General features: G+C 39.0%; 1 protein-coding gene and 1 non-coding gene across 2 annotated transcripts in view; one reads left to right on the top strand and one right to left on the bottom strand.

Moving 5' to 3' along the window:
• The window catches only part of FSD2 (fibronectin type III and SPRY domain containing 2), a 77734-nt gene extending 70856 nt beyond the window's left edge, over positions 1 to 6878 (top strand). The window contains exons 12-13 of the mRNA XM_036735653.1: positions 979 to 1155; positions 3640 to 6878. Coding sequence (XP_036591548.1) covers positions 979 to 1155; positions 3640 to 3892 — 430 coding nt within the window. The 3' untranslated portion in view covers positions 3893 to 6878. The remainder of the gene's footprint in view (positions 1 to 978; positions 1156 to 3639) is intronic.
• Positions 6879 to 9884: 3006 nt separating this feature from the next.
• LOC118830392 lies at positions 9885 to 10016 on the bottom strand. The gene has a single exon (XR_005009037.1).
• Positions 10017 to 25451: the final 15435 nt, after the last annotated feature.

The following is a 25451-nucleotide window of genomic DNA, read 5'->3' as shown; positions in this document are numbered from 1 at the left end:
GGTATGTTTCTTCTCCCTTTCTTCTACTTAATCACCATCACAGTAACCTTACTTTTCTCATCTTCAGAAGAACTGAAGAAGTTAGTGAATTGTTTCAAGAGAATCACGCTCAGAAGGATGATGGTAGTAGGGCCTGTGAGAGTGTACCAGCAAAGAGGCATAGGATATCCACAAATCTGCCTGAAGGGACTCACACTGTAGATGACCACTACTTCTTGTTTTACAAATGGCACCATGGTACCATAATGAAGCAGTGGTGCATAATGGATAGCGTGTTAAAGTCAGGGAGACCTAGGTTTGAATTCTATTGCCCTCCTAGTAACTGTGCAACTCCAAGCAAGTCACTTAACCTCAGCCTGTTTCCCCATATCACTATCCATCTCTGCTCAGATGATTCTCATCCCTCTCTCCTACCACCTCTGCCACTCAAAGTCATATCTGCTCTTCAGAAGCTTAGATGCCACCTCTCCACAAGACCTTTCCTGAATCCCCCCATACACTTCATGCAAAGTCCATGATCTCTTATGACACTTAAAAGTGTGCTTTGTACCCTCTCCTGATATGTGGACCTGTCTCTTCTACTAGATTGTAAGTTCTGTGAAAGCAAGGTCCATGTCTCATTCATCTTTGTAGACCTCACAGTACCTAAAACAGTGTCTTGCTTGGCTGGCATGGGATAAAAATTGAGAGGCAGTATGCAGTAGTGAATAGAGTGTGATGTTAGAAAGGACTAGATTCAAAGCTTGCCTTGGACACTTACTAGTGGTGTGACCCTGGGCAAGTCATTTAACAGTTTTCCTCAGTTTTCCTCTCTGTAAAATAGGGAGATTAGCAGTACCTACCTCTAAAGGTTCATGTGAGGATCAAAGGTATTTTGCAAATCTTATGGGATGAATATAAATGCAAGCTGTTACTACTATAAGTATTTGTTGAATGATTAATTAATGAAAACTAATACTTACATATTCCAAAAATTAGATGTGTTGCTGTTATGGGAAGCCTGATACCTATTAAAGGACAGCACTACTGGGAGGTGGAGGTCAATGAACAGATGGACTACAAAGTTGGTGTTGCATTTGAAGATATCGACAGACAAGGGGACCTTGGGGCAGACAGCTCATCCTGGTGCATGAGTCACACTTTTATATCATCAAGGTAAAGTAAAACCTCCACTTCCTGAGGATTAAAATTGCCTTGTAAAGGCCTTCTAATTAGCAACAGTGAATGCCGACAAAACAGCTTAGACATGAGAGTATGGTTCCATGATGTTTCATGACCTTCATGCTCACCTCTCTTGCTGTGTATTCTGAGGTCCAAACCGGGAAAAAAAAAAAAGATTCCTAGAAATTGCCTACCTATTCAGAAAGGATCTGATTTACCATGTAAGCTCCACTTTGTGTTAAGAACATGCATAATTTAATTTCCCCCTCTAGTAACATGGGGGGAAATTTATATTGTGGTTCTCTTTGATTTGTGGTCAGGGACAGAAATTTCTTTTCTTAGACATTCTACTCCAGTGCCACACTACTTCAACAAAACAGCCAGGGCAAATTTCCACGGTACAGAATTTCCAACAGGGAAGAGCATTCTTGCACGCTTCCTCCACTTCTGAAATTGTTTAAAAAAAAAAAAAAGACAACTTCATTTGACCATCAGGAAAATGTCTAATTGCCTTTCTAAGTAGGCTGACCTTGTCTGGGACCTCATGGGCTTTATGAGGCTCCTGTTCCTATCTGCATCATTCCCACAAATTGTTACTTTTCATTGCTCTCCAAGGGATTAGTGTTATAACTCTAATTGCATCTTTTGTCCAAGCAGATAGGGTAAGACTTAATTTTTCCCCATAAGATATATTCTGCAAGTATAGAGCTGAATTTTTTACTGCATGGAAAATCCAGTTCGGGTGTCCTAAGGATTACTGTGCCCAGAGCCAGATTACAAAAAGTATCTCCAGAAAAGAGATTGAAAACAATAGAAAGGTAGGTAGAACACTTGAATTTTTAGAATAGATAGCAACAGCATTTAAACCAGATTCCTAGACTTCTGCTTTAGTATCTGGGCCAAAGGTGACCTTGACTAAAATCCAGAAAGGAGGGATTTGCTGAGTGTTGAGCCTGATCAACAGATCCCTCAAGCCCCAGCAGCTATTACTCTAAACAACTTCCCAGTTTCTACTTTCTAGCTTTTAAATTAGTATTGAGCCTTGAGCCTTCCTATGTGGTGAACTCAGCTAGTCAGGGCAATATTTTAAGAACCTTTTCCCACACAACACACCTCTCAAGTGCTGAATTTTCCATTACATACCAAAGGAGATAGACGGTCCTTTTAACAGTCCGTAGTAGGGATGTGTAAACTGGCAGATGAGGGGGTAGGGACAATGGCACACACACAAAAAAAGACATTTTTACAAGTCCCTACTTTTACACTAGAGGAAACAGACCAGGAGAGATCTCATCATAACTGAATTTCTAAGTGATTAAAGTGGAAACCTAGGATACAAAAGGCTAAATTTAATGACGACATGGAACCTGCCCTACTGATAGGGGATCAGGAGTATGGTTGTTAAGTGAAAGAGATTAGAATAAAAAAAAGCTGGGGAGGACAAAGAAAACAGTCAAGGGTGGAGTTGAAATGCAGAAGAGAGAGATGGGAGGTGGCATAGTACAGGAGAAAGGGGACTGACTCTGGAGTCTAATGACCTGGGTTTGAATCTTGACTTGGATACTTATCACTGGGACTTGACTCTAAATGTAGCCCTCTTTCCACTCCACCACGATGCCTCTCACTAGAGGGATTTCTTAGTGTCCCATCACATTCTGCCTTTTCTAGCATAGCTGCAGCATTGCCAGGTATAGGGCAGATAGCAGTGACTGGTCCAGAAGTCTAATTCTAGGTACTGCTGCTACTCCCACTAATGAATGATCATCATTCCTATGACATAGTCATTTGGCTCTTTGGAACTGCTTGGTTTGGAACAGGAAAAGCTTAACATAAGGAAGCAGCCTGGTCTGCTGTGACACCAGCAGGGTATCTGAAAGGTGAACTAAAGAATTTCAGTGCAATCACTGGGAACCAGTGGGTTAGAGCACACGGGGCAAGTTATTCATTCATTTGGGTACTGAGCCAAAGATCAAGATTTTTCTGTAAAATAAAAAGGTGCTAGAGATGGTAAAAACCTCTTTAGAATTAAAGTTTCCTGTTTCTTTGGACAGATTAACTCCCCTATTTTGTTAAGCACTACTGTTTGTCCTTAAACTATCATGATGTTAATTCTGAATTTCCTTTATTACCAAGCATACTTTCCCACCCAAATACTATAATTCAAGTTCCTTAAATTTATGTTTTAACAGCTTCCTACAGGAATTTTAATGTAAAATGAGTTTCATGAAAACACTATATTGAGTTTCTTAGGTAGAGTGATTTGCCTGCACAAACAAATTTGAAATTAGTCTCTTGAGTCAAGTGCTGAAAGAAGACACAGCTTGGAAAATATATGGCTTTGGAAACAACAAATTACTTTGGTATTCATTTAACGAAGGAAATGTCATAAAAATGTTAATAAAATCAGGAATATAAAATGTTATGTGCAATAGCAAAGCCACGAGTTTTGTGAAGCTTTATTTGTTTTCAAATTTTCAGGCATAAATATGAATTTCTGCACAACGGGGTTACTCCAGAGATCCAGATTACAGTTCCTCCAAAGAAGATTGGAATCCTACTTGACTATGACAGCCATAGATTATCTTTTTTTAATGTGGATATTGCACAGCATCTTTATACATTTAGCTATCCACTTCAACATTTTGTGCAACCCTGTTTTTCTTTAGAAAAGCCTGGATTGTTAAGAGTTTGTAATGGAATTTCAATGCCAAAGTTTGCCACAGTCTTCTAGACTAGATTGATGTCTAATGGTAGGCTCAATTCTAGGGGAAAAAAATGTGAAGTTGGTAAAACTGGTCCTTGATGCTCCCTTCCCCGAATTTCCCACCTTTCCTCCCCCCACCCTCAAAACTCTTAATTGTACATGTACTCATGCTGGTCAGTTCTCTAGTTAGATGGAAAACTGATACTGTTTGAATACAGGCTGAAGCATGCTATTTTTCACTTGCTTTCATTATTTTTCTTTTATTTGAGTCTTCTTGTACAAAATGACTAATATGGAAATGTTTTACATGATTGCATATGTATAACCTGTATCTGATTGCTTACTGTCTCAGGGAGGGGAGAAGGGAAGGAAGGAGGGATAGAATCTGGAACTCGAAAACTTTTTTAAAAATGTCAAAAAACTGTTTTAACATGTAATTGGGGAAAAATAATATATATATGAAAAAAAGAAACATACTCTATACCTAAAATTAGAAGGCTGTAAATTATACAAAGTATCCAGGCCTCCATGTCATTTCTGGGCCATTTCCAAACAATGCTAGCACTCATACATCCTCCCTTCTCCTTTCTGTTGCCTTCCCCTATTAGAATGTAAATATCTTGAGGAGTCTGTCTTGCTGACTTGTATCTGAATCCCTAGCGTCTAACACACCACCAAAAACACAAGGCTTAATAAATGCCTTCTCATTTTATTTGGAGAGAGAATCACTGTGGACAAAGATAGTTAGGAAGAGCTTCACAATGGAAGCAGGATTTGAACTGGACACAGAAGTATCAAGTTACATGGTTATGCCATAAACATTCAAGGGATAGTGATTGTGTCCCTATATTCTGAAAAAAAAATAGAAGGGAAACTAAGACTTATGGGTGGGAGGCAGAGAATCAAGAGGGGAAACTTTTTAGGGATCTGGGCTCTGGGGAAGTCTGAAGAGCTTAATCTGGGGTGCACTGCCTGAGCTACGAACACAAACTTCAGAGCCAGACAGAAGCCGTTATACTATACATCATAAATGAATTTATAAAAGTGGGCTTACACATAACATGTGTATGAATACATAAAATACCCAAGAGTGGATCATCTGATATTCCTTCCATATAGCGAGGCTGCTTCTTCTCCTAGCCAAAGCATACTGTTTGTGTATGGGATACCCTTGTATCTGACTGCTTTCCCTTGGCTCCTGGTGCAATGACTCTGCTTGAGGACTTTTATCACAGAGAACCACTGCCATAGCTTCTAATCTACTTTACCTTTAACCTACCCTTCATACTATGAGATTGATCTGAATAAGACTGTTCATCACATTGCTTCCCTGCTTAAAAGGCATCTCTGCCTGCCTAGAGAATAGGTCTGATTTCGTACTTCAATTTAGTTTTCATATTCTTGGTGTTGTATTACCTTTATAAACATGTATTACACAATCCCACTTCCAAGCCTTAGTTCACACCAACAGCTCACATTTTCAAAGCACATAGCCTTCAACTCTGTGAGATAAGCATTGCAAAATTATCTCAGTTTCTTACAGAAGAGGAAACTGAGACCAAGAGAGGTTAAGCAACTTCCTCAAGGTCACACAGCTCAGGAATTCTCAAGCTGGGACCTGAACCCAGGCCTGATTCCAGGTTCTAACCTTTTCTCACTATAACACAGTACCTTCAAATACCAACCCCACTCAAAACATCATTTCCACTCCCTGCTGGACATCCCCAAGGTGCGCAAAGCCTTCCCTGACCAGCCCAGCCCTCGATCTCTCCTCTGAACTCAACATTTCTAAGCAGATTACATTGTTAGTTATTTTTGAGTTGTTTTCCTCCACATGGAATGAGTCAGGTGAATTGGCCCATGATAACCTTCTCTAGAGTAGCTGCTCAATATTTGCTGAAGGATAGAAGCCTAGTGAGGGCAATTAGGTGGCTTCGTTGATAGAGTGCTGGGCCGGAGTCAGAAAGACTGAGTTCAAATCTGGCCTCAGACCCAGGGTAAGTCACTTAACCCTGTTTGTCTCAGTTTTTTCATCTGTAAAATGAGATGGAGGAAAACACGGCAAATCACTTCAGTATGTCTGCCAAGGAAGCCCCCAATGGGGTCACAGTCAGATACGCCTGAAAATGACTGAACATGACTGAACAAAGAAATAATGTATTGCTCAAAGGGAACACCTGCAGTCACATTTGACAGGGACATTTTGCAGCTGGTATTGTCTCATGTGAGGGTGGAGTGTAGCTCTTTTCAAGTCAGTAATGGAGAAGCAGCAGTTAAAGAGATGGGAATTTCTGGCACAAGGAAGAATGAGGGCAATTGAAAAGCAACAGATACTTAATAACAGAGCATATAAATTGGTTAAACAATTGTTCATTTATGAAAGGTTGAAATGCTGCCTCTGCATAGGGGGAGGGACTGCTTTGGAAATCACAAATCTACTTACTATTCTCATCACTACTCCGGTGCTCAACTGTCAGTAAACTTTACCCTAACCAGCTTCATTTCTGCTTATCACGTTTCAGTTTTCAATGGTAAATTTAAAAACTTGGCAGTCAACCTTTAAGCTCTGCATGTATATTAGTTATAAAACTGTTTTATGAATTAAAATATAAAACTGTCCTCATTAATGAAACTAGAAACAGTAGGCAACTTAATGCCATGCATCTCAACTTGTCTATGCTCTAATCTCATAACCAAATCCTTAACACACTCAGAATATGCCTCACTTAAAATTTCCCATCATTTTTTTGGCACCCATTAACTATGACAAAAAGAATAAAAGTTTTATGTTTTGAAAAGCCCCATCTATTGGAGAACCATAGCTTCTAATCTCATATTATTCATGAATTAACAACTTATCCAATCAATGTGGTAGGTTTATTTCTAGAACAAAAAATGTTAAGGACACATAGTGAAGTATAGTATTCGTTGACACTGCTCAAAATTCTATGACTTCGTAAAATAGAAAAACCCAAGTGCTAAGATTTTTTAATAAAATTTTATTTGTCTTAAAGTAATGACACTCAAAAGAAAAAAAAACATTAGGATGTCTGCCTTTCATTAGTAAGGCACATTACCATTTCTATATATCCTTTCTACCAAACATTAAGAAATAAGCCTAGTCTAAAAACAAACCCGTTTTTGCAAACATTAAACAGTCATTCAAACCAACACCTGCACTCTTTCAATACAGTGGTCTTGTTCACATAGCTGGTTTCCATCAAGAGGACACACCCAGTCACCTTTACATGAGCCTGTTGGGGAAAAAAAAAGCCCAGCAATCACACAGAAGAGAAGCTGCTCCATGAATAACAAAGACATAGCCACGTAAGAGCTTGCTGTAGAAGTATAGGAAATATGAAAAGCTTTCAGTTCCCTTGTTTTATTTCCAAGTTATTATGTAGCTCTTGGCAATTTATCCAAGGGTGTCAGAGCTTTGTATTTCAGGACAGGGAACAAGCTAGTGCAGGACCAACGTCAATGACTATGTTATGAAATTAAAAGGATTTTTTAAAAAATTAAGTGGGATTGGAAAGTCATATCATATAAAACCTAAGATAACAATTGTAGTAGAATTAGAGTAATTTGTTAGAATTGTTACACAGATGACTATTTTCCTGTTGATACATTAACCCCTTGAATATACCCAATAAAAAGTTTTTAAAGACCTGTACACAGGTTTTCATGACATTGAGTAAAAGCTTAATAAGTAAGTACATGGCTACCAAAGCATTTATTATTTTTAACAATATATCATGCTTAATCAAAGAAATACTAAATTTAAGGGTCCTTTAAAAGGTGATTTGGCCTATTTCCTCCTCTTCCACATGCCTATACTCTTGAAAAAGGATACCAGAAAGTTAAGCGAGGATCCTAGACGACCCAGAGCAAACAAAGCAGAACCACTGCCCTCCTCCTCCTGTCAATACTTTCTTCTCTCTGTTGAAAAGGTCTAGGTGTAGACTAGATAGAAAACTGAACTTAAAGAGTCATTGCCTGAACCAGGGGAGTAGACGTGAACTAAGAGAGAAGGGAGAGGCTGTGGAGGTGGAAAGACAAGATTTGGCAACTGAATGCATATGTGCAGTAACAGAGAATGAAAAGTCAAGGGTAGAGTTTTGGAGGTTTTGAAACTAGGTGACTGAAAGGGTAGTGGTCTGGAGGGAAAAAAAGGGAAGTTCAGAAAATTGGAGCAGAGGAGGGGAGAGAAGGAACATGTATTAAATACCTACTCTGTGCCAGACACTGTGCTAAGTGATTTACAAATATTATCTAATTTGATGAAGGGCAGGGATTTGGAGAGACGATAATGAAATTTGAGATGCCTATGGTACACTGAGTTCAGAGATATTTAATAGTGCGACTAGGGTGCAGAAACTAAGGATGGTGATTAGAGAGGTCTAGGAATCACTTGCACATGGATGATAATTAGACCCTTGGGAGAAGATGAGGTCACCAAGCGAAAGAAGAAGAAATAAAAACTTAACTAACCCACTTAGAAAAAGAAATTCAATAAGCCATCAGTGAACTTCCTAAGAAAAAATCCCCAGGAACAGATGGATTCATAAGCAAATTCTACCAAACATTTAAAGAACAATTAAACCCAATACTATATAAACTATTTGGAAAAATAGGCAAAGAAGGAGTCCTACCAAATTCCTTTTATGACACAAATATGGTGCTGATACACAAACCAGGAAAAACCAAAACAGAGGAAGAAAATTATTAGACCAATTTCTCTAATGAATATGATGCAATAATTTTAAATAAAATACTAGCAATGAGATTACAACAATATATCACAAGGATCACACACTATGACCAGGTGAGATTTATACCAGGAATGTAGGACTGGTTCAATATTAGGAAAGCTACTAGCATAATTTACCATATCAATAACAAAATCAACAGAAATCATGATTATCTCAACAGATGCAGAAAAAGCCTCTGACAAAATACAGGACCCATTCCTATTAAAAATACTAGAGCATAGGAATAAATGGAGCTCACCTTCAAATGACAAGTAATATTTACCTAAAACCATCAGCAAGCATTATCTGCAACAGGAATAATCTAGAGGCCTTGCTAATACAATCAAGAGTGAAGCAAGGATGCCCATTATCACCTCTGTTATTTAATATTGTACTAGAAATATGAGCTAAAGCAATAAGAGAAGAAAAAGAAATTAAGGGAATTAGCATAGGCAAGATTCTCAGTAGTGAGGATGGAGAACAGAAAGATGTAGGGCAGTCTCTGGGCAGAATAGGATGGAGAATCAATTAGAGAAGAGTATAAAAATATTTCTTTATTACAGGGACATAATTTTCTTGTTGACAGCTTGGCTGACTGACTTTAACCAGCTCCTTTCAGAAGCAGCAGTGGAGGAATGAAAATGGTGGATAGTAGGAATAATACTGGGTAGGGATATGCCAAGGCATGAGAAATGACAGTATATTAGAACAAGGGATCTGAAAGTAGCGGACAGTGTAGGTTGAACTAGTTAGACAGTTAAAAATGTGAAGGGAGAAAAGTGAAGTCATAACAGGGATGACAACCTAAGAAAGCTATAGAACTAGTGGTCCTAGTGAAGATGAACAGATGGAAGATTTGATTTTTTTTGCTTCCTAGCTGTGGATTGAAACTGCCTCTCTTCCAAATTACCCTATTTGAATTGAGTGTACCACAAATCTCTCAGTTACTGAGGTCTATTACCTTGGAATCACTGACTCTACCCTATTTTCCATATCCATTTTGGGCATGTTGAGTATGAGGCACTGACAAACATCCAGGAGGAAATGCCCAGTAGGGCGTTGATGATTTGGGACCAGAGTTCAGAACAAAGTTTAGAGCGATTGCTATTTATAATAGCAATAGCCACTCCAAGAAAAAATAAAGCTTACCCTCCTGCTTGCTACTAAAGCAGGCTCCACAATGCCACATCCCTCCAATAGTTATGACTCCAAGAGTCTGAAGAGTTACGAATCATTTTATGATGTCAGAATATGGTAAACTTTATATGCAGTGTTGGTTGATGAAGTAGGACCTGAGTTCATCTTGAAGACAGGGCCTGTTCCAACCACCGTTTCATTTAGGAGGCTAGTATCAGAAGAGTCAGCTTGACTTCAATGACTCCACTTTCTTAGGCCTCCAAGAGATTCAAATCCTGAATCAAAACATTTTCTCCTTTTGAATGTAAGAATATTAAGATAACAATAGAGAACAGAGAAATAAAAGCTTAGATCTGAATCTTTAAAGTCTCTGGATACTCACTTCACTGCAATTAGTAGCTGCTGAATGAATTCACTAAATGCAAGTAGCAGATGAACTCATTATCTGAGAATAAGCCCCCAGACAATCAGCATTTCCTCTGTCGGCCATAAGTGAAGAGTCCTGGAAAGAATGAAACGATTTACTAGACACAAACATTCTATCAATTCCATTACTTACTCTGGAATTTAAGTCAAATAGCCCCCTTTCTCCCTTAGATTTATGCTGGTTTACTGGTTCTATTTAAATTATTTCTTAAAACCTTATAAGCTGCTCTCGTTTCTCCCCCTTCTGGCCAAAGGAAGCAATACTCACTGGAGGATAAAGATGTCCCTAGTTTCCAGCTTCTGAAAGAACCATACTTCTCATCTACTTTCACTTGCTTAATTCTATACAAAAACTTGGGTATAAATCTTGTAGTTTCCTTTGTTCATACTCCCAATGCCTAATAGTGTGGTTTTTCTCAGAGGCCCATTGGTCTTTCTCCAAGTTTTATGTTCAAAAGGGGCTGGCAACACACAAAAAACTTCAGAGGGGCCAATGCCACATAAAATGTCCAACAGGAAAGTACCAGCCCTCCACCCTCACCCCGGCCCTACCCCCAAGTCCCCATGGAATTCTCAGTCATATACTTGAAGGACAAACAAGAAATGACACCCCAAATGACCACTCTCAAAATGCTTCACATGTAAACTTGTCTTTTTTTAGCACCTTTAAAAAAATTAGCTGGCAGCCCTAGCCATCTTTAATCTCTGCCTCTGGCCTTTGGGGCACAAGTCTTAAAATATCATAGGACTAATCTGCTATTTAAAAAAAAATTCAGGATTTAATAAAAGATAAGGGAAAAGAAATATTAAGCATGTTGACAATCTCATTATATGAGGCAGGGCAGGCCACTGGAAAATGCAAGGTTAGCACATTTCAATGCTTTTTATAAGACTGCATAACCCATAAAATAGTTGTCAAATCATTTTGATGGCCATTTTCTGGATAGTCCAACAAGCTATGTGTCGACTGGCAAGTTTAACCTTCAAACTCACACTAACCAAAAAAGCATGAGAAATATATTAGTGTCATATGTAATTTCTATTATTTAAATTGAATTACCCTATAGCTGATCCGTTTACAAGTGCCAAAGCATCATGATAAAATTGCAATTATCTCCTTTCCCTATATAATTTGCAGGAAACTTTAGAAGCCTGACTGTACAGAGCTGCTCTTGAGTTTAAACAGAAGCTTCATACTTTAAACTTGTTATCTCAAGGAACAAAAGACAAGAGCTACAAAAAGCTTTGCTCTAGCTCCACATTACTTTTCACTTAAACCCCAAATAGACATGAAGGCATCTAGTGAGGATGGGTTTTTCTTTTAAAGAAAATGGAAAAATGGGGGCTACTAGCCATTTACAACTAGTCTTTGAATGAAACAGATAAGCACATTTTCTTTGCATGCTTAAAGCATTATTTCAAAATTCTGCCACAATATTTTCTATTATTCTTCCTATGTACCTGACACTAAAAAAGCCTTAATTTTAATGCTATGTTTACTAGATTTTTTTACCCTTCCAATCTTTTTTTCCCTTCCAGAACTATTTAAGAAAAGTGATCTAAATAGGAGATTGGCCTAGAACCAAAGAGGAGTCAGGGAGTATCTGGTTATTCAATTAACTCTGCCCTTAGCATGTATAAGTCTGGATGACTCATTATTATTTAGCAAATGAAGGTGAGACTTCTAAAAAAGATGTATATTGTAACATTGAAATAGGTGCCAGTTAGTGTGAATAATGAATTCCCTGATGTGACTGTATTATTTGAATTTAGACTGTATATTTCAGAGTTAAAAAAAATGTTCAAAAAAACCCCAATTTACTATATGAAGTTACCTTAGGTCCATGCCTTTAATAGATATGAAGGCAATATTTTTAAGCCTAAATATAGCAGTAAGGACTCAAGATAGAGTAGACTGAAGATGGTCTCTGGCAAAAGATGTACAGAACTACCTGGTAATTTTTTTTATTTTACAATTTGTAAATGAGCCAGAGATTCTTATGTTCCTTTTAACTGCATGTACAAAACGTAAAAGCCAAGTGATTTTTTAAAGAAACTCATACTTAGAAAATAAACAAAATAAAAAGACTGTCTTCACAATCAGGAAAAAAAAGCAAAGTCTCTTCTTTAAATAAACAAAGCAGAGATCAGTCATATGGCAAGAAATGCTTCAAAATACAATTTTACCTCAAAGAGCCATTTCTCCAGAATGGAATCTGCAGCTCTCTAAAGTATTGTAAAGACTGTATCAACAGCCATTTAGAGTATTTCATGAATGACTCAAAATTTGAGCTTAGTTTTAGAAGAAATTAATAGAATTGTACATATCCACCCAACGCACTCTTTCCCTTTAATACAACAAATTAATCTGAAATGGTGACTATCAGATTTAAAACTCCAAGGAGACACATGTAATACCTCCCCCAGGCACAGTGCTTTGCACACAGCAGGCACTTAGTCATGGTTCTAGAACTAGAAGGTTCTTTCCACTTCCTTGTTTACAAGATGAGGAAAATGAGCTTCTACCAGGCGGAGTGACTTTCAGTTTCGTACAAGTAGTCAACGGCAAAATCAGAATTTGAACCCAGGTTTTGATTCCAAACCCTGTCTTCTTTCTAGTAGTAACAGGGAGCCAGATGAGCCTACCTGTCTATACCTACCATGAATTCTCTCCTCAGATGAGGACCCACGTCTGCTATAACAAGCAACACGAATGACACTGTTAACAAAGCATCACAGTTTTGTTTTGTGTCCCTGGAGCTTACACATGCACTTAGGAGGCTCTCAATAAACACAGTAAGTACATGTATGGAAAACAGAACAGGAGATGACTAGTAAATACTGGATTAGTTGTACCGTCTTATAGACCAGGTTCTCAAGCAAGATGCGAGACTTGGGCTAGATGCTTTCTAACATAACTTGTCAAGTTTCTCCTTTCATATTTCTTTTGTAAGTCATCCCTCCACTCACTAAGCCACATACCTTAGCACAGGCCCTCTTTACCTCACACCTGGGTCTATTTCCATGGCCTTCTCATTTATCTCCTTGCCTCTCTTCCCACTCCAATCTATCCTTCACTAACTGACGAAAGTGATTTTCCTAAAGCATAGGAAAGTATATCACCCCACTACTCAAACTCCAGTGACTATTACCTCTAGATTAAAAAAAATATAACCACTGTTGGGCATTTAAAGCCCTTCACACATTTAAAACCCTAGGCTCCTTCCTACTTTCCAATATTCCTACACCTCATTCTCTTCTCCCGCACCTCGGTATCTCCAGACTCCAAATCTTCGCACTGGCTGTGCCCAGGCCTGGAGCCGTCCCCTCCTCTTTGGTTCCTTCAAATCCCACTTTCTGCAGGCCTTTCCAGGTCTCGGCGCCCAGTCCTAGCCCCAGTTCCTTCCCTCTGACATTACCTTGCATCCATTCGGTCTGCATGTGGTACGTACACAGTTCTTTACGTGTTACCAGAACGTGAGCTCCTTGAGGGCAGGGAGTTTTGGCCTTTGTATCCCCAGCAATGAGCACAGTGCCTGGCCCATAGTAAATTATGGTTGTTGACTGAATTCCCCATTTCATTCTAGGTCGTACAGTGGTAAAGAGCACCGGATTTTGAGTCGGAGAACACGGGTTCAAATCCGTTTTGCTATTTACTCCCTGTGTACCTCGGCCAAGTCAATATCCCTGCTGGGCCTCGGTCCGTCCATCCTTAGAGTAAGGTTTAGACGTTAAGGTCCCTTCCAGCTCTGACTCTAGAAAAGCGGATGGGCCCATCACGGGTGCAGGGTACGGGGCCGCCTCGAGCCCCAAGGGAAGGCGCAGGGTCCCCTGGAGGGCTCCCCACTGTCTCCCTCCCACTCCTCTTCCCCGCCCCTCCCCAGGCAAATGTAGTCAGGGCCATCCCCGTTCGAACCCTGCTCCTATGCCCTGACGTCCCCCTGTCCCCCAACCCCGCTTGTGGTCCCCGGAGGCCCAACAAAAAACAAACGCAAGGCGCCCCGGGACAGATAAGACTCCACAGGCCATCCCGCGCTACAGCCAACGACTCCGAGCCACTGGATAGGAGGACGGCATTTCCGGCGGAAGCGCTTCTAGTCCTGAAGAGGAAGTCCCGCCCTTCGCCGCACCACACCACGCTACGGAGAACGTAATGACGTATGACGCCCTTAGAGAGATATCCGCCCTCCCCCAGGGGGCGGTTCTTTGAGTTGGAGGAAGGCTCAGGGCGGAGCTTTGGTGCATCAGTCAAGATCTTTGAAACCTTCCAGTCCAGGCCGCCAAATGTCAGCTGGTTAGGAGGGTGGAGGAGAAGGGGAAGCAGCCCAGCCCTGGACGAGTGCAGTTAAAGTACATTGGGAGGCTTCCTGGCGCAGGGAAACTTGGAGTCCGGGACTCGAGTTCGAATTCCGTGTCACTGTCCCAAGAGGCTCTCGGAAGCAGGGAAGGGGCCTCCAGTGTGAGTAGCGTTTCATCCACCACCAGGCTGTTTGGTGCAGGACCCAAGCTGACACCAAGCAGGAGCGTGCTGGTAAATGTTTAAGAACCAACCCTCTTTGGGGGAAAAAAGTTCCCTTAATAGTTTTAAGTTTAATTTGTATTATTAATATCTTCTCGATTGATTTCTTAAAGTCAGACAATCAACAAAACAAAAAACCAGGCACCTAATTTGTAGCATTTGGCGGTTTCCGAGCTCACACTGAACACTTCGTAATCAGCTTCCCGCTCCGAGCCGGCTCCAGCACACCCCTGGCTGGAAAGGCATCTGAGAGATGGAAAAAGCACTGGTTTGGGAGTTCTGAACTCAGGAGACAAAAGTCAGTGAAGCCGGATCTCACTCTTCTCATTTATAAAATGGGCCATGACCTGTAAGGTTTCATCTTAATTTATAGTCTCAATTTATAATCTAGGCTAAATGCCCTTCTTAACAGTTGAAGAAACTGAAGTCAGAAGAGATTAAGTAAATCACTGAAGGTCACATAGCTATTTAATAGCATAGTAATACCATAATAATCTCTCACTGATTTCCCAAACTTCTAAATTCATCCACTTTTGTTTGAGGAGCACTAATAGGGCCTGGGCAAGGCACCCGGAGCACTTATAAAAAATACATGCTAGGAGGAGCAAAGCAATCTTCATTTATCAGAGTTTTTCCTAGGGTACCTTTGAATATATATGCATGGAAATGGTACATTTCTTTTCCCTTCCCCCTCCATAATAACTTATCAGAATTTCATATTTTGAAGAAACTTCAGAGCCCCTGTAGTCCTAACCATGCCTGAACAAAAATCCTCCCTTAACATCTCCAGCAAATGAAGTTTTGCGTAATCAAACCAAAATCTGCTTCTTTCCAACTTCCACTTTTTACTCCTAATTTTACCCCCTGGAGCCAAGCAGAACAAGTTTAATCTCTTCCACTTGATTAGTCCTTAAAATACTTTAAGGTAGCCTTCACACAATATCCCCAAGTTTTTTCTCCAGGCTATACAATTTAGTTCTTTCCATTGATCTTCATCTGAGGTGATCTCAAGGCCCACTCCAGTTTATCAATTTTCTTTCTAAAAATATGCACAAAATGGAATACAATAGTCCAGTTATAGACTCACAAAGGTGAAATACAGGGAGACGATAACCTCCCTAGTTCTAAACACTGTGTCTCATTCTAGCTTCCTTGGCTATTCACCCTTGACATATTGAGCTTGTAAGCCCACTGAAATCTCCAGTTTTTTCATATTACTTTTTTTTTTTTTTTTAGCAATATCTCACCCATCTTATACTTCTGAAGTGGAATTTAGTTTTTTCTTTAAAAAAGTTATTAAAAATAACATTAAAATAAAAACAGACTTTATTAGTGACTAGTTATGTTTAACCTAAATTTATCAAGTAATCTGTAGAAAAACAACTGGGACAGAAAGGTGGCCTAAGAGATAGTACAGAGCCTGGAGTCAGGAAGACTCCTTCCTGAGTTCACATCTGGCCTCAGACACTAACTAGCTGTGTAGCCCTGGGCAAGTCACTTACCTCTGTTTGCCTCAGTTTCCTCATGTGTAAAATGAGCTGAAGAAGGAAATAGCAAATCCCTCCAATGTCTTTGCCAAGAAAACCCCAAATGGGGTCATGAAGTGTTAAAAACCACTAAACAACAAGAAAAAACCATTTGTTATGATGGAAAGAGGGCTATGTTTGGAATTAGGAAGACCAAAGTTCAAGTCCTCCCTCTGAGATATACTGACTGTTTGAACATGGGCAAGTCATTTAGTATTTTCAAAGAACTCTAAGACTATATTGCCTCAGCATTGGTAGGGAGAGTTTACACAGTGGAAGCTCCTTCACTGATGATATCACAGGTCCAGATTTTTCAAAAAGAAAAAACAAACCCCCAACCAACAACCAACAAACAAAAAACTAAAATTTATAATACAAATGAATGCTGAATCATTAGAAGTAATTTGTTTGGGAGTCTGCCACTCATTCTAATGATGTCATTTCTCAAACTATTTTTGGAACTACCTTTAGAGCCTGTGGCACTTTATATTCTTGAGGGAAAATATTTGTTCTTTTTGAGTGAATTTGGAACCAAGTCTGGGGAGTAAGGTGATCAAACTACAAATACAATTTTTGTCAAAAAAAAACAAAACCTCTTAATAGAAAGCACATTGTGACATGGTAAAAAAAAATCGAGTTGTTATGTCATAATTCACTTTTGTGCACATTTACAATCTACATATTTTAATTTTTTAAAATAATAAACCTGGGTGACCATATAGGGCAACTTTTTCATGGAAGATGCCTCAGCAAAAGAAGCTAGTCAGGTGTGAGGGTTGAGTCCATTTAGGTATCAAGAGAGGTATAAACAAGGGAGTCTTAGCTCCACTGTTAAGCTTCAATTATCTCTGTCACTAAACATTCTATACCAGTAGCCTTGAGGCCACAGGTCCCCCACCCCTGGTCTAAACAAACTAGATGGCTATTTGTTCAATTTTCGTCAGCTAACCTGGACTTCACTTCTTGGATTTTTCTATCAACTTTATGGAATTTGGGTCCTCCTCTGTACTCATAAGTAGATTCCCCTCCAGTTCCCACGAACAGCTCAATTCATTAACTCCTGGTCCAGTCCCCCATTTCACTGTCTGATAATCAGCTCCATGCTCACCATAGAATTCCCACCAAAGGAAAAGATTTACCATATTAGAAGGGATCTCTCCTGTCCCTGATTAAACCTTGTCTGCTTTGACACTTTCCTGTCAATATCTTATTGTCTCAAACCTACTCACAGAGGCAGTCACTCATGGTTGTGGTGTCTGAAGTGGCACCTCCACTCCTTTTCCTTCACCCTAACCTGTCCTCACGCAAGTAGGTCAGGTTTGTTTGTTTTTTCCTACCCACAGGAGGGGGAGGCAAACCACATGGTTCAACTCAGCTTCTCTTTATCAGGGCCCTACAGGTAATTCTGCTTTGGAGGAGATATACTCATACTACTTATCACTAGAACTTCTGAGCCCCTACTGGTGTATTTCCTATTTATGTGAAATCAGTCACCATGTCACTATTAATTCCTAAACATAAAACATTTCCTTAAACATAAGGTGAAAGCAAGAAAGATCACAATAGTATTTACTTAGAAGGCAAAAGCAGAAATAACCCTAACTTTTACTCAAAAGAAGGTAAAATCAGGAATATTAAAACATAACATAACATTACTCATTAGAAAGCAAAGATAGGAACAATCACAGCATCATTCTTCCTATAAACTTTCATACAATGTCTGTGAGGGCTAGTAAGAACACATTTTAGCAGGGAAGGATACGAGTGGAGAAACCCATGAATGCAGGGCAACTCACAATTCTGAACTGCAATTGATGTCCTTAGTCCCTATAGGAAAAATCTGTACCTGACAGAGCTTCTTCTCTGCTAACTGCTCCCTTCTTGCCAATTTTTTCCTATAATTTGTCTTTCTGGCTTTTAGCAGCTTTGAATGCTGTTAAATCAGAGCTTCCTGGTGGTCAGTGGATCATGAGGTATAAAGCTCAAGAAATTTTCCTTTCTGTCAAGTATGAACCCAGATATATAAACTTCCCATAATCCCTACACTAAAAAAGTTCTTGTCTTTACAAATCCTGTCTTATCTTTACTGTAAGAAATCAGAAAGTAAAGGAACACCAAAATACAGTAATGGAATTCAGCTGCTGCATGAATTCAGCTGTTTCCATTGTTGGCAACAAGCAACAACAATGAGCTGTCCATAGTTAAAACTCACGCAAAAGAACTTAGAGACAGTAGCAGATTTAGCCCTCAACAACTGAGCTAAAAAGAGCATTGACGAACTCATAGAATCAAAGACTCTCAGAATTGGAGCAGACACCAAGACATTTAGTGTAACTCATATCTGAGTAGAACTACAATATCCTTAACAAGTCTTGAACATTTCCTTCTAAGAAATATCATTCCACTTTGAGAGAGATCTAGTTTGTTAGAAAGCTTTTTTTCTTATACCAAACCAAAACTGACCCTTCCTTTACCTTCTAACCATTGCTCCTAGTGCTGCCCTCCTTGACTAAATAAAACCAATCAAATTTCTCCTCCATATGAAGAAGCTAGGTGATGAATCAGATAGTGTGCTAGTTTTAGAGTCATGAAGACTTGGGTTCAAAGATAATTTGAGAAACTAGCTCTGTGACAAGTCACTTAACTTCATCTGCCTCAGTTTCCTCATCTGTAAGAAGACGATAATAATAACACCTATTTCCTGGGGCTTTTGTGAGGATAAAATGGAATAATAATTTATTTACAAACCTTCAGTGTTATATAAATGCTAGCTATTATTATAACATAGCTTTAAAATATTTAAAGAAGCTTATTATATACCACCAAATATTACCTTCCCTAGGCTAAACATTCTCTTCAAAAAAAAATCTGTATTTGCTGTGGTTTCAAGTCTCCTCTGTATTGAGGTCTCCCTTTTTTGGATAATACATGACCTAGGACATATCTCCATGACAGTCAATCAACAAATATTTTAAAGTACCTACCACTACCAGGCATTGTCTTAGGCTCTTGGGATATAAATACAAATACAATGCAAGGAGCTTGCATGGAGTTGAGGAAGACATCAATTACATAAATAAGTATATACAGAAAGAGAGTAGGTACCCAAAAAAGGTAATTTAGGAAGGAAGGCACTAACAGTTGTACTGATTAGGAAAGACTTCATGCAGACAGTAGTACTTGGTTTGTGTCTTGAAGAAAGAGAGGGATACTATGAGGGAACAAGTGCATACTACACTGAGGATAGCCAGTGTAAAATCATTGAGAAAGGAGGTGAAGAACATTAACTCTCACAGGGGGCATCATATGGACGATGAGGCAAACAAGGAGGAGAAGGAGGGGTCAGACAGGTAGGAGGCAAACCAAGAGACAGTGCTGTCTCCAGAGAGGAGAGTATGTCCAGGAGGAGATGGTGGTCAGCACTTTCAAATGCAACAAATAGGTTGAGGATGAGGATAGAAAAAAGCCATTAGGTCTGACAAGAGATTATCGATAACTTTGGGGAGAGTACTTCAAGTTTCAAAAGCCAGTTGAGGAATGAGTGAGAGAAAGTGGAGATAGCAAGTGTGGAGAGCTTTTTCAAAACTTTGGTTGAGAAAAGGAAGAGAGATACAAGATGAATAGTTTGAAGGGATAGAGAAGTCTAGCTAAGATTTTTTTTTAAGGATAGAGGAGTCTTGGGTGTCTTTGAAGATAGTAAGAAGGAAAGGAAAGGCTAAAGATGTAAGAGAAAAAGGATAATTGAGGTTATAATCTGCTGAAGATGATGGGATCAAGGGTACATGTAGAGGCCACTTAAGAACTCCATCTACTTGATAAGAAGTATGGAAATGGAATGGGGTACAATAGAAAGAGCATTGGATTTAGAGTCAGAGGACCTAGATTCAAATTCCTGCTCTAACATTTACTACCTGTGTGTTCTTGGGCAAGTTAGTTAATGTTCTGGGATAATGGGGTATATGTGGAATGGATGGCCTCTAAGGTTTCTTTGCACTCTCTCTGTATAATCCCATAATCCATGATCTCTTGTACCAGTTGAATGGAAATGATTTTTTGCATGAATCCATTTGAATACCTTGTTCCATGAACTTCTTTGCTGTTTGGATTCTGGCACTTATAATTGCTACTCCATATTTCTAGACCATATTTCTATTCCTACTTCTGACCCCTCACTCTTATTCACTATTTGGCGACAACCAACCCTTTGGCTTTTCTTCTTGCTTTTCATCTCTGGAACCATTATGATTACAGATGGCCCTCCTCAAACCTGGTCTTTGTTGGGATTGCAGCCTGTGCCAGGGAAGGCTCCCAACTTGACATTTGAGAGAAAGCAAAATGTGGGACCAAAAAGCTGGACATGGGGATAGAATGGTCACAGTTTCAAGAACTAGAGTAGATACGAGATATTCCCATTCTAGTTAGCATTTTTTACAGGAGGAACCTACAAGCAAGGTAATGTTCCTAAGTGGTTTGAGAGGGAGGGAGGGAGAGAGAGAGAGAGAGAGAGAGAGAGAGAGCGCTCTATTATGAATGCTCTCAACATCACAGTTCTCTGTGACGGCTTGGTGAGTGGGCGCCACTTATTAACTTACTCACCTAGTGAACGTAAAAGGAAAAAAAAAACAGGGGACCAGGCCATTTCCTGGAGAGTAATGCTTCACTTAGAGGAAACAGTGTCTTGAGTCAAACCTAAAAGGCTATTAATCTAGGGTTGTAACTAATCCCTAGGAAATGTTGTAGACAAATATCTTTAATACTATGATAAGCTGTTTTTCGAACTGCTCTTCTGCATGGGTTTTGGCTCTTCTATTGCCACTGAAGTCACTGATGTTATCTTTGCCAGGTCACATGCTTGGCTGCCCCAGCAATTGCTAAAGCTTTGACATGAGCCAACTGGATTTCTTCAGTGATATGGCTGTCCCCAATTTAGTTCCTAATCTCTCTCTCTCCTACTCTTATAGAGTTAAAAGCATCTCCTGAGAGCAAATTGAACTTCTGTATTCCTGTCACAATGCACACAGCCACTGCCAGCATCCAAGGAAACATCGTTCTTTCTCACATAACCATCTTGCCTTTTCTCCTGGGAATGATTTCTCTCTCCATTTTTTCCTTTCTTGCTAGCTTATTGTCCTCTTCATTTTCCTCCTCTTCTCTCTTTAAGAAGTGACAATGTCTATATAGAATTTTAAAGGTTCTAGCTCGAGCTCAGAAACTAATTAATTGGTTTAAATTGAACAAGGCACTTAACTTCTACCCCATTTACTTATCTGTAAAATTGTAAACAATATTTACCTCTTCTCTAGCTCACAGGGATGATTTAAAAATGATTGAACTAAGATATGGGAAAGAATGTAGAATAATATACCTTCACACCTGGTAGGGATCTTAGAGATCTATTCTAACCCATTCATTTTACAGATGAAGTAACTGAGGCCCTGAACGAATGAATGAAAAAGTATTTATTAAGCATGCTGTGTCGAGTACTATGCTGTGTGCTGGGGATACAAACACAAAAGCTATCCTGCCTTCAAGGAGTTTAAATTCTAATGGGGGAAGCAGCACATAAAATAGAGGGCTTGTGGCCAGAAAAAGATTTTGGTTCTGGAAGTCACAGAGATAGCAAATGGAAGTCTATGTGATCGTTCTTTTCTAGTGGCAATGGTAGTATTGATCTGATTATTACTAGAGGTAGAAAGTGAAGAGTAGGTTTGGGTAGATTGAGGAGAAGGAAGGAGGACATGTTCACGGTGACAGGGCAGACAAACCTTTAAATTTACCTACTGTGTGAGTTAGTAGCAATCTAGAACCCAGTCTCCTAATTACTGGTATGCCTTTGAGCTTAAAGAAAAAAAATTATATTAAGGAGCAGTAGCATGATATTGTAGTGGAAAGAAAACTCAATTTGAAGTCAGAGGAGAAGACTTATTTTCTAGTCTTGGTTCTGCTACTTGTCACCTATGTGTCCTTGGAAAAAAAATAACTTTGCTACTCTGGGCTTCAGTTTCATCAGTAAAATGAAGGGTTGGACTCAATGATCCCTAAGGTCCTTTCCAGATCTAGTATGACCCTATGAACGCAACGTAATTGCAGTGATGCTCCACCATAAAGTGCAGTGATGCCTGCCTACCTGGAAATCAGTGATCTAATGAACTTCACCTATTCTGAACATAACTAAGAACCAACAAGTTAGCAAAAAAGGCACCTGAATAGCCAATTGATGTCACAAAACGTATGCCTTTTACTCCTAAAGAGAGCTTCTTAAGCCTTCATTCAACTGTACTTACTGATTTTGCATCCACTTCTAATGAGTGTGGTTACCTGGTTTCTCAACTCCCAGAAGATTGCATGCAGCAAATTAGAAGGGGAGAGTAGTAATGTGATGATACAGAGTAGAAGTCACTTTTGTTCATCAAGAGAAAATCTAGATTCACCATGGATAAGGAGTCTACAGTCTAAAGTATCACTTTAATAGAAGGAATTTAAAGGTAATGGGGTGAGGGAGTATATAGGGTACATCTCTGGATGTAGGGACAATGATCACATTACAGAGGAGGACGGAAAAAAGGCATTTGGGACTGATGAGAATAATATCTCATCAATAATCCAACCTATTGAGCATGTATTATGTGCAAGACATTGTAGGGGAAGAAAAATAAATTAGAAGTAGTTCCTGTCCTCGAGAAACTTACAGTCTAGCTGAAGAATTTGTAATGTTGCACAGCAGAAAAATCACTGAAATAGGAACCCTGAAACCTTGGTCTTGGTTCTGGCCCTACTACTAATTAACTCTATGACCTTGGATATGTCATACATACCTTTCTTGTCCTCAGGTATCTGTCAAATGATGAGATTGGACTAGATTGTCTCTAAAGTCTTTTCCAACTCTAACATTCTTTGTTACACACTCTTGTTACCTAAAAAGATCTATGTTTTTATCTGTGTGAATATTACCCATTTCCCTACCAAAATAGATTATAACCCCTTCACATCTTAGCAGACGTTTTCATAGAAAAACAGAATTTCAGTATTGAAGGGACCAACCTGTACCTGAATGGGGACATGCTATAACATTCCTATCAAATGGCCAGCCAGCCTTTAATTGAAGACCTGAAGTGAACCTCTCAAGGTACTACATTCCAATTTTGGATATTTTGAATCATTGTTAAGAATTCTTTATGTTGTTATTCAGTTGTTTCAATTATGTGACTCTTTGTGATCCTATTTGGGGTTTTCTTAGCAGAGATACTTGAAGGGTTTGCCGTTTCCTTCTCCAGCTCATTTTATAGATGAGGAAACTCAGGCAAATAGGGTTAAGTGAGTTGCCAAGGGTCACATAGCTAGTGTCCGAGGCTGTATTTGAACTCAGGAAAAGGAGTCTTCCTGATTCTAGGCCCAGTCCTATATCAATTGCACTCCACCTGCCCTGAGAGTTCAACTCAAGACTTTTCCTTTTTTGGAGCATCTATCCATTGCTCCTATTTCTACCTCTATGAGACCAAGCAGAACAAGTCTAATTCCTTTTCCCTTTGACAGCCTTTCTCGCCTGAAGAAAGTCATCATCCCGGGGCCTGATCCCCTCCCATTTTCTCTTCTACAGGCTAAATATCCACAGGTCCTGTAACCCATTTTCACAGATCACGAACTTAAGGCCTTTATCAACCTGGTTTCCCTCCTTAGTACAATCTTCAGTTTAACATTGTTCTTTCCAAAATGTAGCTTTCATGAGATGCTATGGTCAAAAAAAGTCATTACCTCATGACCAACTAAAGGCCACAGACCCCTGGTGGCTCTGGCAGCAAGCCTCTCTGCACTTAGCTAGTCTAATACTTGACCCACAGACATGAAAATCTGGTGCTGGGCCCATACTCAAAGCTTTTCCAGCTTGGTGGGCCCTGTCATAGTTTGTGCACTGCCAACATGAAAACCTAGGGTCATCTCTATTTCGTTGAAAGGCAATGTAGGACCTTAGTGAAGAATAGCACTATTATTATAGCATAATAAAGTCATACTTCATTTGATTTTATACTTCATTTTGATTTTAAAATGACTGAGTTTTTGGAGACTGTGCCACTAGGGAAGAAAGAAAGTTCTGACATGTCTTAACCACACTGGAAAGGCTTAAAGTATAGAATCAAAGACAGAACTGAGGACCAGCCAAAAGAAGTTTAGAAAGATTTATCATCAGGTTGACTGGAAGCTGTTGAATATTTTGGCCACAGAAATTCATGAAGATAATTTACCGTTAGGTATAAGTGAGGGGAAGCGGGATGTGATCTACATTAGTATAGAGAATACTTATGATATGATATCATAGATCTAAATATTGAAGTATATAATTATTATTAATCATTATTTACTGCATGTGTATATTATGTTTGATTATTCAGGTATATGAACTAAAGAAAGATTCCTTTAATTCATAATGCAGCATTAAAAAAGCACAAAACCCAAATAAAAAAGCCAGATAAAATATCAAACCAGAACTTTCTAGAATCCATTCAGTACAATAGGTCAGAAAATGGCCATCATTTTGGAATACAGGATACTCACATTTTATCAAAGCACTTAACAATAATATTATATAATTGCACATATATAACCTATTTAAAATTCTTACCTTTTTAGGGAGGGAGGGAGAAAACGTAGAACTCAAAAATTTTTTAAAATGAATGTTAAAAATTGTCTTTAGACGTAACTAGAAAAATTCTATTAAAATAATAATTATAGCTAAGATTTTTATACCTCTTTAAGATTTGCAAAGTGCTTTCCCTTGTGGATAAAATGGAAAAGGATATCTTCCTACTTGTGTGGACAAGATGGAACAATATGACCTAGATGACTATACATATGGGTGCATTTGGAAGTGGATGAATGGCTTTACCTAAAGAATAATCAGTGGATTTCTGTCATCTTAGAGGGATGTAGAGTGGCCCAGGCAGCTTGTCTTCAACATTTTTATCAATTATGAATGAAAGCATAGAAATTTTGTTTATCTAATTTTTTGACAATGAAAAAATAATCAGCTAACATGTTGTATAACAAAGTCAGGGCTAAAAATGTCTTTGTAGGCTAGAACAATGGAGAAAATATAAGATAAAATTTAATAGGGTACATGAAATCATAGGACGTTGGAGCTGGAAAGGACCTTAAAGATCGCCTAGTCCAATTCCTTTATTTTTACAGACAAAGAAAGAGGTAGAAAAGAGAAGTAACTTATATTTAAGGTC

This window comes from Trichosurus vulpecula, chromosome 8 (assembly GCF_011100635.1).
Source record: "Trichosurus vulpecula isolate mTriVul1 chromosome 8, mTriVul1.pri, whole genome shotgun sequence".
In the NCBI taxonomy this organism is placed as follows: Eukaryota; Metazoa; Chordata; class Mammalia; order Diprotodontia; family Phalangeridae; genus Trichosurus; species Trichosurus vulpecula.
Note: the sequence above shows the minus strand (reverse complement) of the source record. Positions and strands in the feature narration are given on the sequence as shown.